Source organism: Crotalus tigris, unplaced genomic scaffold (assembly GCF_016545835.1).
Source record: "Crotalus tigris isolate CLP2741 ecotype Arizona unplaced genomic scaffold, ASM1654583v1 scf7180000023830.6690815, whole genome shotgun sequence".
Taxonomy (NCBI): domain Eukaryota; kingdom Metazoa; phylum Chordata; class Lepidosauria; order Squamata; family Viperidae; genus Crotalus; species Crotalus tigris.
In genome coordinates, this window is record NW_024100214.1 from 6,387,042 (window position 1) to 6,402,585 (window position 15,544).

Here is a 15,544-nt window from a genome sequence, read left to right on the forward strand (position 1 = left end):
GCTGTCAGTCAAATATGACCTGTAAAGGCATACATTGTAAAACAGTCACAATGCTGACAAAATAGGATCAGCTCTAGCATAATTTTATCAATTAAATGAGTTCTTACTTTAGACCATTCAACTATACAATCCAAGCAGAAATAATGGGCACAATTCTCAGGTGTTCCAACTGCCTGATCTCTGAATGTATTGAGACATATTGGGCAGTTTTCAGCATCTTCATCAGAAGAAGAGTTAATTCCTCCATTAAATTGAGGCTTTGTTTGAATAGAATATGCTGGTTGCTCAGAAGTCAATTCCATGTCTTCTGCCTCCTCTTCTTCAGTATCTTAAAAAAGAAACAAAAAATAATACTTTCATATGCACGTATCCCAAACCTGTTCTGGAACGCTGGAAAATTATTTTATCTGGAACGTGAGAGTAGCTTATCCAATAGTTGAAAACTATCTGTGTAATACTGGATACGGATTTGTTAGCTATTTCCATTGTCATGGGTGACCCAGACTTACTAGCAAGATATGCACAAATCAAGTATAATTGAATCTGGAATAATATTTATATCTTCCCCCAAATCCTGACTGCCAATAACAAAGATGAGGGTCAAGATATCAAATGCTCATTGTATGTGATAAAGAGCATCTTTTTTTCTATTTATCTCTCTCTCTCTCTCTCTCTCTCTTTGTGTGTGTGTGTGTTTGCGTGTGTGTACATGTGTATTCCATGCCTGGATGGCAGCCTGCAATACTATGAATGACTAGCAAGCAACCAAACAGTTATAAGAGCAATGCGCTTCTCTACAGTTCAATTATTATAGTGGTTTGATGCAAATTAGGCAAGTTAGCAACATCTCTCACCCAAAGTAGCTTTAAAAATAGCTCTCTTATTGAACGTAAACCTTCTTTAGCTGCTATTAATGAAAGACTTGTTATAATCACCTTCTAGATCTTCATCTTCACTTTCTTCATTCTCTTCATCTCCATCTTCCTCAGTATCACCTTCATCCTCACTTCCTGTGTCATCAGAGTCTCCACTATTTCCATCACTGCTTTCTTTTGAAAAACCGAGTAAAGGAAATCGAGAAAGGGCATTATCAATTAGAATGTAAAGTAGCAAATAAGACATTTCAGAAGTACGTATACTACTGTCTCTATTTTTGACCAGATATATGAATGTTCTTTGTGAGAAAAATCATTGCACCTGCCCAACAATATTATTGAGAATATCCAAAACATGACAAATATGAAGGCTCTCCAATGAGATGGGACTAATAAAAGATACAAGTATTGAGGAATGGGGTGTGCATGGGTTCAACGTAGCAAAGATTAGAAATGTTTATTCTAAAGCTTTGTAAATTAAGATCTAAAACTCACTATTTGAGCTTCCTCCAGATTTCATCCAAGCCTAGCATGCATGCAGACAATTAGCAGGGGTATCCATTACTTGTTTCTTCCAAGAAGACTGATATCTGTCTCGCAGAACTATCTGAACAAGTTGATTCTCCTTCTCAATTTTTCTTACACCAATCCTTCAACGAGCAGAGTTGTAATCAAGCTTTGACTGAATTCTACTTGGAGAAGGGTGTTAGCAACCAAATAGAGAATCTGGAGTAAGGATCTCAGAAATTAAGAATGTACAACTTCTAAGGCACCGATGCCCTTGTAAATGCAACACTGTGTGCCATATAACAAAACACATAGCACTCTGGGTTCAAAAAGTGTTAATTGCTACAGGCACATAGTTGTTGCCCTTGTGGGCTGAATATCTAAGGGTTGCATTAGTGCTGATTGGGATCGCAAAAAAGGGCTTGAAGAGGGAAGCTTCCTGGGAAAATGACTGGAAATAGATGGCAAGACATTTGAAAGCTTTGATCTACTCAGTTTGATCATTAGCTTGGTGAATACAAGGAGCTTAGTTCTCACATGGTTGATTTCTAGCATTTCAGATTGGCAGCAGGATGCTAGTGCACAGAGGCTATGTTGTAGCAAGCAGCCTTACTTGGAAAACAGACAAAGTTACAGCAGCATAGGCATATAGCAGAATGGAGATTGGTTTACTGGTCAGAGAAGAGGGATCAAGTTTGGTTTTAAGTAAGGGCTGGAACAAAATCAATAATGCATAAATTAAATAATAGAGGGGCCAGGATACATCCTTGTTTATTCCCTTAGAAGTTGAAATAGGGTTGGTCTGTTCTCCTTTTGAGTACTGGACCTGCACCATAGTCCATTCATGGAAGATCACAACTGGTTGCAGGAGACACTGGTCAATGGAGGAGGCTGCTATTTGTGCCCCAACCTCTCACAAGGGAATGAAAAAAAATGCCTCTTTCAGATCGATGACAGTAACATAGAGAGCCCCTCCAGGAAGGTTAATACATTTTGCAAAGATGCAGTGCAGAGGAACAGATTGATCTGCAATAGAAAAGCTTTGTCTAAAACTGACTTGCTGCACTGCTAAGATTCTTTTTTGGACCAGTAAATCAACAAGCTTATAAAAAAAGATGTTTAGGATATAATTTGCTATTTATACATAGTAAGCTGACAGGATGGTGGTTAGATTGGTTTTGTTGTCCTTTTTGCATGCTATTATAATTAATTAATCAAGAGACAGTTTGGTGTAATGGTTAAGGCATGAGGCTAGAAAAGGAAAGACTGTGAGTTCTAAACATGCCTTTGGCACAAAGTTAGCTGAGTGACCTTGGGCCGGTCATTTTCAGCCCCACGGAAGGAGGCAATGGCAAATCACTTTTGAAAACCATGCCAAGAACTGCAGGGATTTATCCAGGCAGTCTCTGAGAATTGGACATGATTGAACAGACAAAAATAAAAGAATGTGTCCATTCTTTGGAGATCTGCAGAAAGATGTTAGTTAGTGAACAGAGGGGGTCAAAACAGTAGCCCACCAATTAGGGTTTTGATTCAGCATTTCTGGGAGGATCAAGACCCTTCCAGTAATTTTACCACTTTTAAGATGGACAAGTAAGATCATTTCTTCTGGTTTGGAGGTGGGATGCCAAGTTAGGAGAGTGCTAAAGATTATTGGATGAATATCATAATTTCTGGCTATGGTCTGGAACTGCACACAATAGTGAGCATCCCACCACTCACATGTTATTAGATTATACATTCCAATCTTGGACTTGTTGAGATAGAAACAAGGGAGCAGAACAGGATATCATTTTTAAGATTGAGTGAATTGGTCTGTCCCATTTTGTCAGTTGACCTACCAGTTTCTACTTACACGGAACCTTATATTTCTGTTTCTGGGAATATTTCCCCCCCCCCCCCGGAGTGGGATCATTTACTATCCATGGTGGCTAGCCATCAAATTTAATTTCTCAGTTTTAAAGATTCAGCTTATGGAGACTCAAAGGGACAACTCACTTTCTGGGAAGGGAAAGGAGCCAGTATGCTTGATATGTTAATCATTAGCAATCTGAACACTTGGCATGTAAACTTTGCAGTCATCACCTACCACTACAAGGTTTTTTTATCCTTTCTTTAAAAAGTTAAAAACGTTGATCTTAAATGATTCAGAAATTTCAACTGAGACATTTTTCTGATCCAAGTGGTCACATAAGCTACAAAATTAAGGTCTGTACTGAATTCATGCATTCATTCGGAGATTTTGAGCTGAAACAAGTTATATTTGAACTAAGTGTAACGCATACCACTTTTGATAAATTTCCAAGATATTATTAAATTAATGCAGAAATGCATATCTTTGCCAATGCAAAGAAGCTACACTAAATTTCCGGCTCCAGTTTGACAAAGAACGCATTCATGCCAAAACATTAGAGACTTAATCCATAAAATTGCTATGGTCTAGAGCAGGGGTGTCGAACTGCCGGCCCGCAGGCTGAATGCATCATGCTGAAACCGCACCCACCCCATTGCCAGCAATGGAAAAAAAGTCACGATACGTCTCAACACATCACATGACGTTGAAAGTTTGACACACCCCTGGTCTAGAGTAAAGGAATAGGCAGGAGCCCTACAGTATGAATTTCATAGTGTAAATTACTCCTTGACCTCTTAAACATTTACAAGACCCCATATACAAAACTTTCCACCGTCCCAGAAAATGTCAGTCTGATATAAAGAAATGGAGAAGAAACCTTTTTCTTTGACTGTTGCATTCCTTTGTAGGTAATCTCTGGAAACTAAATGATGTTCACAAGCAAGTTCAAAGATCTGGGTGGATGGAACCAGTTTGTTGTTGTTAGTTGCGAAGTCGTGTCCAACCGACCCCATGGACAACATTCCTCCAGGCCTTCCTGTCCTCTACCATCTTCTGGAGTCCATTTAAGCTCATGCCTACTGCTTCAGTGACTCCATCCAGCTACCTCATTCTCTGCCGTCCCCTTTTTCTATTGTCCTCAATCTTTCCCAGCATTAGGCTCTTCTCCAGTGAGTCCTTCCTTCTCATTAGGTGGCCAAAGTATTTGAGTTTCAAATTCAGGATCTGGCCTTCTAAAGAGCAGTCAGGGTTGATCTCCTCTAGGACTGACCAGTTAAGCACGAGCAGAACTACAACTTTCTCTCACCTAGCAGGATACCAGAAAAGAGAGAACTTGCTCTCGCCATAGGTCTGAATTGATCACTTAACAAAGGGCTTTGAAAACTAAAGCAAGATTATCAGGCGCCTCATCCTAATGTATGGTAAAAAAAAAAAAGCAAAAAAAAATCTCAGGATTTTTTTTCCTGTAGGAATTCCTAGTTCCTTAATGCCGTTCAAACATTAAACTGAATAGCAGTTAAAACCATGTCTATGTTTGAATGTTTATAACTATGGAGCCAAGGAATGATCAAAACCACTAGGAGATATGTTATTATAAATACTAGCTTATTAAAGACCATAAAGTTGGAATGCACACTGATTAATATCATTTACCTGCATCGCTAAAGAGCAGCGCATTTGTTCTTTTAACTTTGCCTACCGCAGCATTCTTGTTTATGAGCTCATCCTGGCTGTCTTCATCCATTGCGGGGCATTTGGAACTGGCTTCCTACAAGCAGAAAGAAATTATTTGTAAAATGGAAAATACCCAACCCCCTAAATACATTTTCTTTGACCCTATGAATTTTAATTTCAATATAATTTCAATATATACAAACATTTGATCAGAATATATTTCCGCAATATTTTCTAAACACTGTAAGAATACCTCTGAATATACACAATATGTGTTTTCCTTTCTACCTATGAAGAGCCAGCCTAATTCTCTCATTTTTTTTAAAGGGACATAGTAACTTCTCTTTGGAGATGACTATAATGTACTCTATTCCACCATACATATTTGAATATGAAGAGAAAAAAGTTAAGGCTATACAATGTAAACTACACAAGAAAATTTGACCAGATCATTCAAATGACACGGTAGGGCAGGGGTAAACAACCTTGGCTCTTTTATGACTTGTGGACTTCAATTCCCAGAATTCCTGAGCCAGTATTTCATACAGCCAGGATCTGGGTCCCTTCTCACATTTGAGGCCCATGGCCCAGACACATTATCTATTGAAAAAGTTCAAAATCGACAAAGAACATACATCAAGCATTCCAACTGTATACATCAGGCATAGTTCTTCTAGTCCTACCTGTATCCTATGGATATGCATAACAGTCTAAGATTATATAAGTGCCTTTAACAAACAGAATTATCAGGGTTATGTTAACAATTTTATGGATTTTAGTTCAAAATATAAGAGGCAAATGAATCCAACAATAAGGTTTTCTATTTCAGTTCTACAGTTACATCTCCAGGTTATAATAGCCAAATTTTCAAAAATATGTTGAATGAAAATTAAAAACTGATCCCTCCTTCTCGGTTTTAATACACAACTTTACCAACTTTGTTGAAAAAAATAAGGTATATGTGTGTGTGTGTGTGTGTGTGTATACACACACACATACACACACAGAGAGAGAGTAGTTTCTAACTGCTAATTTGAAAAGCATACAGTCATATATCCATATTAGATTAGATTCTTACATTATGCAGGAATCAGTTTAATGAAATATTGTTGAAAAAGATATGCATGCAAATACAATACTAGAATGTTGGAAAGATTTTAATCACCTGAAACTTCAGGTGATTAAAATTTTTGTATATAGTATGTGCAAGACAGTTAAACATTAATAAAATGTATGCTAAGAAACAGCATGCTGCAATCAATTCATCTAAACCTGTATTGATCAGGGGATATTTGTTGCTTATCTCTGTGTTCTCACTTATTTGGAAGTCCTATTGAACTTAATGGGGATTATATGAGTACACACACACACACATAAGAATTTACTCATAATATACTTCCAGATAACTATATACTATATGTTTCTGTGTTTAGACTATGCAATATTTTAAAATTGATGCATTCTTGTTGATTAAATAGAATTTTAACATCTTCCTCTGACATACTTGTTTCCTGTATCACTGGAAGCCTTAGTCATTTTGGGTTTGTTCTGACATACACAAACAGAAATCAATCTTCATATTTACATCTTCAAAGAATCTCAGTCCAGAAGTATATGTAATTATACTAAATCAGTTTGGTATATAGAACAGAAACATTTCCTCTATTCTGTGTTGGTGCTAATCATTACAGCCCTGGATGGCTTGAGACCATTCAAGGGACATCTTTTTCCCGTACAGGCTTTGCCTAGGCTTTCCAATAGTCCTCAGAAACCCTCAAGCAATTGTCCCTGCCAAAGGCATTTCCAAGAATAGAAGCTTAAATCAGCTTCAAGGCCTTCCCAGTCACACTGCCCTTCCAGATAACATACTTTTCCTGTCCCAAACTGAGACATTTGGCATTTTCCAAGGCGTTTTTACTAACCGCCTGCTACTTCTTTTTTCTACCATCTTTGTAAGCGGCCTTGGAGATTTCCTAAGATAAATAGTAAGTGCATGCGCTTTATGCTTGACTAAAGAGCAAACAATTCGCTCCATCGTTTCAGCTCGGTCTTTAAGAGTTTCGTTGCCTGAGTAGCCGGGCGAAAACCACGCAGAGCACAAGCGTTGCGGCCACGTCACTGAGTGCAAGACGAAAACATTGCCCAAGAGGAAACCACGGAGAGAAAGGGGCCCTTCGCCCAAGTTCCAGGCCACACCGGGCTCAGAAACACAGGTAGCAAATGCAATACAATAACATGAAAAGGGATGTTCTCGCAGGACCCCGCAGATACACCCGCTCTCAGCTCTTTCTGTGCCAGCAGCCGCAGATTGCAACTCCACAGGATCCTCGCCCGTCGCCGGTTGTAGATGACTAGATCAAAAGCGCCTCTGTAGGGACCTTCCGGCCTCTTTAATTTCGAGTTGCCTGGCTGCTTTCCCTCCTGGGCAGCGGGAGGGTCGCATCCGGCGGTGGGGGGGGAACTAATGTAACACTACCCGGACGGCTAACTTCCACTCACCTGCCAGGAGGCGACCCCGCGGAATAATGTCGAAAACGGACGGAGAGTGGGCAGGGGCGTCCGCTACCGTTACTACCGTTTGTAAACCAAGATCACGGAAGGAACCGAAACGACAGGAATCTGGGCCTCCTGGAAGGCCAAGAACACCTCCAATGCTGCACTGACCCGGAAGAGGATGGAAGCTCTTCCGGATAACATTACTTAATCCGCCAGCTGCGAGGAAGAGAAAGTGTAGGAGTCTTCCATTTGTTTCGGGGGAGGAGTAGAGCGTTTTAAAGCATAGAGCTTGCCCGAGGTTTGCTCGCGTGGATCATTGTTCCGGTTGCACCAATTCCGAAGGAAGATTAGCGTTAAAGCTGCACTTTCGAATCTGCTCCCGCCGCAGATGTTCAGGATACGATCTCAGCGTGAAGTTGGCCATAGGGCACCCATAGGATTGCTGCCGTGGCGTTTGCCAAGTTGCTATATTCTCAACCTTCCTTGGTTTATTAACATTTTACTGTAATCGGCAGCTGCTGTCAAACAGGTCTTCAGCGATCTTTTTAACTGGAGGCATCAGCCTTTATCTTCTGATGGGGATAGCTGTGTTCAGTCTAAAAGGAAGCGCGATTTCTTTCTGTGGATTTTGCACGTTGTTCGGAGCACTTTTTGTCCAGCTGCAAAGGCGAACACACATTCTGGTCCTTCGGACAGCCCGATCTTGTGCATACATGTTCAAGAAATAAGTCAATGTGATGCTTACATATCATTTAGTTTGAACAACATAATCTTTCACGCAAAGGTAGAAAGGTCGAAAACCCCTTTTACAAGAAAATAAAATCCTATTAATGATTTTGATAGAAAGTTAAAACGTCCCGATTTTCAAATGAGTATTAAGATTCATATATCATATTGCATAGTCTGATTTAACCAAGGTTTATGGAATAAAATACAATTAGTTGGTTTAAATGCCGTACCGTACGCTCTTAAATCAGCTTGTATGAACCCAGTTCTTATAAATCACGATTAATAAACTAATAGTCGAGTTCACACAGCAAACTCAGTAAAAAGCAAGCAAGCAAGCAAGCTGCATGATGGTTTAGACAGGCGCATATCTAGATGGGTTAATTGGAAAAGGGAAGACAAATCAGTCCAAACGCGCTGAGCTCAAGACAAGAGTATGGAGTTTCTTGGGATTTTTTAAAGCACTTAAGTGAGGGACTATTTGTTCTGCTAAAAGCTAAAACACAACAGTTAGTCTTAATTAACATTACTAGCTAATTAGTAGCACTGAGTCAAATAAAGTTGCCTTGTAAGATGCCACTGGATCTTTTCTTAGTTTAAGGGCTCCCTCACGTCCGGTCCTGCGAACGTCTGAACGTTTTCCTCCAATAGAAGAAACGAGCAAGCATTCCTCCACAAGAGGTCTCTGCAATACCCCTCCCGTGACTCCACGCGCTGCGGTCTGACAAGAGCGAGCCGTGCGTGTTAAACCCCGTGGAACCGGGGGACAGAGCTGCACGCCAGCGTTATTCTCTCGCTAGGACGTTCAGGATTATAAAGATTACGTCGCTAACGCAAACAGGAACCTACCCGGGTGTAAAGCTCCAAATAGCTCAGCGAGATAAAAACGCGTTTGGAGATGGAAAGATCACGGCCCAAAGGGGGAAAGGTTACGTCGCTTAGTGGCACTTCGTTGTATAAACCACGGTTCTAGAAGAGTATATAGACGAATCAAACTGCTATCGGATGCTGCCAGGAGTACAGTACATCAATTTGGCTTGATCCGTTTTATGGCTCAGACCATAAACTAGGCAGCCCTCCGCGCACATGCTGGCAGTGAAACCCACTCATTTACTTGCGTGTTAAGAGGAAATGCTTTCTTTCCAGCCAAGGTAGGGTTTTATAATTATGAGGAAAAGCTTGCTCCCTTTCATCCTAACATGCATAATTTTATAACCCTTGGTCATCTTTCCTGCCAATCATTTTACAGCAGTTATATATATATTTACTTCTATTCAGGGAGGCTTATTTTCAGCTAGAAGTTATATTGCAGTTCTAATCGTAGGTTCCTCTTTTGTGAGAAGGCACATATATATTTCTATCTCTCCAAATTTCTCTTTTTTGAAGCACCCTGAGAAAAGGAGAAGCAAACTCACCACTTATTTTGTAGTGGTTTATCTTTCTGAGCCCTTAAAAAGAATGGCTCAGAAATCCAAGTATATAGTATCCACTTATTGTACATTGACTTCTGTGGTGATGATTATTCAGTTGATCAAATAGTTCCCCAAGAAATGGCATTATGCTACATTTTTGACTCTGGACAAAACATCAGTCTTCAAGCCATTAATAACCTGTTCTGTGTCAAGCTGATGGCCTACCATTGCCAGAAAAATTGATAAATAATTTAGGGTTATTCTGGGTCTTATAGGGAAAGGATGCTTAACTGAAAGATTGAGGAGATCCTAAATGTAGGATTGCCAATTGGTGAATGTGTCTGAAGTGGGAATGAAGCACTTCTACAAGCAGGGAAGGATAAGCTTCCCATTTGCTGTATCAGTTGATATTAGTGCCCTCCCAGATAAAAATAAAGCAATTACTACTCCTCAGAACTGTCTCCCCTTCACCCACCCTCAAAGATAAGAGCTGCTTTAGCTATTCCCTCTAAATCAGGCTGGGATTGCAATGCTGGATATGAAAGAGACTCTGTCCTTTACACCACAGTTTCCTAATTATTTATCCAAGCTGCTATTTGCCTTGAGGGGTGGTTGTGTGTGTGTGTTCTTCTATTCAATCATGCTCATTTCATAGAACAAATAACTGCACTTTTCTGGGCAAGTTTTTTCCTAAGTGGTTTGCCATTGCTTCCTTCTCAGGACTGAGGGAAAATGATTGGGAGATTCTAATCCTCCTTAGACATAAAGCCAGCTGGGTAACCTTAGCCCAGTCACTTTCTCCCAGCACTGGGAATGAGGCAGTAGTGAAAACGTCTGAAAAACCTTGCCTAGAAAAGGATGGATTGCAGTCCAGTGTATTTAGAAGTCCTCAAATTGAGGGGAAAGATTGGATTTCTGGAATAGTTACGAGGAAGGGGAGATGATGGATTTGTTAATATCTATTGAAAAGGCTGGAGATCTTATTTGTTTTTTTTCCTTTGCACTTTACTATCTTTTTTCTTTCTTTTCTCTTTACTTCTCTTTTTTCTTTATTATATTTGTATTTTACTTCTACAACAAAATCTTTTAAGAATTAATAAAAGACTGGGGAAGAAAATAGCTTAACTAAAAGAAAGACAACTATTTCAATATGGAGTATTGGAGCATAATAAAGTTATTATTAAAATTCATTATGATACATTTTCTCTGATATTGTTATTGGAATGCTTCATCCCATCCTTTGTAATAGCTGCCCAGCCTATAAGATTAAACAGTAATTGGGAGAGGGAAAGAGAAAGAGAAAGAAAAGCATTATGTTTTGGCACCCTATCAGGAATGAAACTGTGTTCTGTTTCTGGATGCTGTTAGCAAGACTCTGAATAAATTAGGTGTGTCCTCCTCATGTTTGTTTCTCAAAGGAGAGGCTAACACTCCCCAGCAATTACCCTTTTTATTGGAAGAAGTATTCTGATACAGTTTTTATTCTATGGATTTATAGGAACCAGAGCAATTGTAGCTTCTGTGGTCCAGATTAGAATCTAATTTGGTGTAAACATTCTCAGCAATTCATTAGTTCAACTGGTTCAAACATAGGTTCAGCTTCATAATAGAATCTGCAGTATAATAAATCTGATAAATAAATAAATACGTGCATAATAAATAATCTGATAAATAAATAAAACTGCAATATAATAATTCCATCATCTTATCAAGATTTTCAGCACTACCTGGAACTGAACCTAGGGCCTTCTACGTGCAAAGTCAGATTATCTGAATAGCATTGGACAGAGTTGTTTGTCAGAAAACCTAGTTAAGATGGTATGGGTGAAAAAAAAGAATACAAGAAAATTGGAACATGTATAGAGCAACCTGTCTCTTTCCTTTTTACAGACAGCACAAATCGTGCTTCTGAGAATGTTTTCTTGTCAAAATCATTACAAAAAGAGAGCATTTCCCCAATGATACTAAATACAGCTAAGCATGGTGTACATGCGCATGTCAGCTGTCCCTTTCTGACCTCTTCAACAGTGAGCTGAAGCAAGAACAGTGAGGAAACAGACATATTGGATATTGAGGAGAAAACAAAAACATCTCACTATGAAAAAATGGCTACACAGGTGTCATTTTAACTACTCCAAAAAAAGGAGATCACTGTTTTTCTTGCTGCGAAACACAACAGTTCATTGGGAAATGCAGGAAAAGAAGGCCCTGTGATTTGCAGAATCAGCCTAGAGTTTGAGAAGTCTACATTATCATCCCTCCGTTTTTGATCCAGAAATGCTAAGCAAACCTCCCAGGGAGACCATTCCATAGAAGGGGCACCTTTGCTGAAATGTTCTCTGTTGCACCTTTTCTTAAAAATGGCAGAGTCACTGCAGATAGCAACAGCTATCTCACTAACCAGGTAAAGTTGGGTATGATTAGTCTTTGATAGGAAACCACCAAGATATCTCAGGGCTGAAACTAAATTGGAAATATTCATAATAAGACAATGGCAAACACTTCCATATGGTTAGCAGAGTTGAGGTCCACTGGAGAGAATTTTAAAAGGCTTATTTTAGAGTCCAAGTAATGATATGTGCGAGATTATAATTCATAAAGTTATAGTGTATTAGGCTGTTCAGAAATGCAAAGGTAATACAAATACTTTGAAGGGAACCCAAGAAACAAACTAAAAGTCAGAGGACTGATAGCCCAAACTAGGCTGTGCTCAATATTTTGGGATTGACCACATACCTCCCTTAGCAACTCATTTGGATAAAACTTTTCAAAATCCCAGTCATATCTACAATCTTAAAAAATAGGCAACTCTGGTATCATAATGAGGATTTGTTTTTGTTTTTTTGTTTAGATAGAATATTGTACTAGTTAGCAGATATAATTTTTAGCTTACTGTTTTCCGATGCTTTAAATAATTTATAGTAAATTATACTAGTAAGGTACATGAAAGGCAAGGCAACAACTGTTAATAGCTAATGTCATTCTCAGCAATATTAAAATATTACTCACAGGCCTTGGTGAGTCTCTAAAAATGGACATGCACATCAGTATAGCACGTACATTTCTGGTTTGGACAAATGCATTCTCCAGAATAAAGGATTATAATATTTAACTCCCTCAAAATATAGAAAGCTCAGAGCCACATTGCCAGGAAAACATTATTAGTAAAAAGAGAAAGCATTGCTCAAGCTTCAGGATAATTTGCCCCTTGTGGGCCCCAACTCTCTTTTTTAGGGTCCATTGAATCTCCCAAAATCTTTAAACAACTGTAGAATTATTTTCTGCTGATGTTTAATGAATAATGGATGGAATAATTAGATGGATTAAGAATTAGCAACTCTTAAAAAGTTGTTACACTTGTGGTTTAAAAAAAAAACTTTTAATCAACCCCAAAAAGTGAAATTGGAGGTGGGGGGACATCCTGCCTCAGCTTCTCCATGTATGTTCATCGTGTCAATGTCTTTTCCACTGTTTTTCTTGGAAGTGAGATAGTTAAGTATTCTCTAACTTTACAACATAGGTAGGAAAGAGGTAGTTCAGCTATCTAAAAAAAAGCTCATATACCTTTGGATCATTTTTCCATAGGGATCCTCCAAAGGCACAAAATATTTGTTTTCTAAATAAAGTCAACGATGGAAACACTTTCTAAATAACTTGCTCAATTTATTTAATAATGTGAAGTTTTCTTATGGACTAAAATAATCTATTCTATAGAACAAGTGTCACATTTCTTCTAGTGGGAATCATGATTATTTCTTGACTGTGATATCTGTAATCCCTGACTTTGACCGGGATGATCACTCCCTTTGTCTTCACAGAATGGATTTGAATCTACTCCAAACTTCAGTGTCCTCGTCTCTGTATGTCATGCACAGCTAAACACTGGGATAATTAGAACTACAGACACATTTTCCACGTAAACACCATCATGAAGTGCTTTGTTTTATTGCCTGACTGTAAAGTTTTTTTCTCTGAGCCACATAAGTGAATCACATGAAGACAAATAAAGTTTAATCTATTGAGTTTTAAAAGGGATCTCAACATTGGATCTGACTGAAATTCAGAGAATACCAAATTGCAAACATATCACTGTTCTCATAGGATTTTATACACATAGATATTAGACAGAAAAACAGTTGAATTTTCTTCATGCATGAGGGCTTCTTCAAGGGCAAGCTTTGTCAGGAGAGGGAGAAATCAACATGTATATATATTAAAAAAGTCTTTAAAGCCATACAGGTCATAACAACGATATTCCAGAGGACGCAAAGCTAAATTTTCCTCCCATTTTGGGGGAGGGTGGGAAAACTGAATAGTAGTAATATTGAATATGTAATATAAAACATATAAGTGAAATAGACTAGACTGGTCTAATGGTTAAAGCACCAGACTAGAAACCAGGAGACCATGAGTTCTAATCCCACCCCAGGCATAAAAGCTGGCTGAGTGATTTTGGGCCAATCATTCTCTCTAAGCCCAACACACCTCACAGGTTTGTTGTTGTGGGGAAAAGTAGGAGGAGGAAGGAGTATTAGGTATGTTTGCTATCTTGATTTTTTTATAAAAAAAATAAGTGGGATAAAATCCATAAAAAATAAAATAAAATGGATGCTAGCCCAGCAGAGGTGTACCATGGATATTTTGGCCTGGATTTCGGCTAATTGGAGTATTATAGAGACTGCCAATATGGAGTTGGAAACATTCATGTATCTCATAAGCTACAGTTGCCTACCCGATTTAGCCCAGCTCATGAAGTATGTCAGAGAGAGATCCCCATGTACTTGTGGTTTATTCTAGTATTTATATGAAAGGCACAATTGTCTGCCTATTTTCCTGTTGAATCTACTATATAGTGTCTGAGTACTTACAGTGACCTTTTTTGCAAGATTGGTGAGTTGGAGCCTTTCCTCACTAGGAATTTTAACATACTTCAGCCCTTCCTGTATTGATTTGCTGGTAAGATGCAGACCTGATTTTGCTAAACTAAGCTAGACTGCTTTCAGGAGATGCACCACAGTCTGACCAAGGATGGCCTGGTTACATGATCATACCTCTCTAAAGGTGCACTATAAAGTTTAAACCCTATGTTTAATGTCAAATGAAGCAGGAAGAACCAGTTATTTTCCTGAATATTAAGAACCCGTGTAAGGCTGTTTAAAACATGGGTGTGGAATGAGATAAACCAATGTCATGTGTTCAGAAAGGAATACTGGTGTTGCCAGAACATTCTGTGAACTACAAGGAAGGAAAGGCCCAGCATGCCTTTTGTTATCATCCAGCAATGAAGGAAGGGGACAAGTCAATAAAGGTCTTCATGTTCCTCCATGCTAATATATGTGTATCCTAATCCCTAATCCCTTCAGCATAATTGGGGTTTGGGCACCAAAGTTTTCTGCATGCAGTAGGCCCATAGGAAGGCAGCACCTAGGTCAGGGGTCTGCAACCTTGGCTGAGGAATTCTGGGAGCTGAAATCCACAAGTCTTAAAGTTGTCAAGGTTGCAGACCCCTGACCTAGGTGGGTTGAAGTAAAAAAAGGCAGCAAGCTCTTCCTCAAGACCAGGGCCAAAGCAGAAGTGCTGGATACATTAGTCCAATTCATCCTAAAGATTTTACATTTATTTATTTGTATGTTTATTTAAATATTGTGTGTTATTTCTGCATGAGCAAGCAGCACAATGGTAGTGCAGTGTTCCCATTATAAAATGACAAATTATACAAATAATTTGAAGGACCGCTAGAACACAGTCAGTTGTCATTTTGTTCATATGTGAGGATCGTTGATTTCATGTGGCGAACCACGAGACACACAATCAGTCTAGAAGTTATATAAATGTGCACAAATATGCTTAAATTAATTTGCATAGACAAATGTGCAGTGCTCTTCTATGCCACAGGATAAATTCTGGAATGTAATAAACTTAAGAATGGTTTGGTAGATTAAACCACCATTATAATGGATTTCTCACCAAATTCATGCTCTGACAAACAGACGTTCTAT

The 15,544-nt window shown here is 38.8% G+C and overlaps 1 protein-coding gene across 3 annotated transcripts in view; it reads right to left on the reverse strand.

Moving 5' to 3' along the window:
• PHRF1 (PHD and ring finger domains 1) overlaps window positions 1-9,271 on the reverse strand; it is a 37,078-nt gene extending 27,807 nt beyond the window's left edge. For 2 of the 3 annotated variants that reach the window (XM_039321917.1, XM_039321915.1), the window contains exons 1-4: window positions 7,411-8,658; window positions 4,891-5,005; window positions 936-1,049; window positions 108-328 (exon numbers count right to left, since the gene is read on the reverse strand). In XM_039321917.1, the coding sequence (XP_039177851.1) occupies window positions 108-328; window positions 936-1,049; window positions 4,891-4,981 (426 nt within the window). In that variant the 5' untranslated portion in view covers window positions 4,982-5,005; window positions 7,411-8,658. Of the gene's footprint in view, window positions 1-107; window positions 329-935; window positions 1,050-4,890; window positions 5,006-7,410; window positions 8,659-8,698 lie in introns of those variants that run through there. The other variant, XM_039321916.1, reaches the window with a different exon arrangement.
• Between the last annotated feature and the right edge of the window lie 6,273 nt (window positions 9,272-15,544).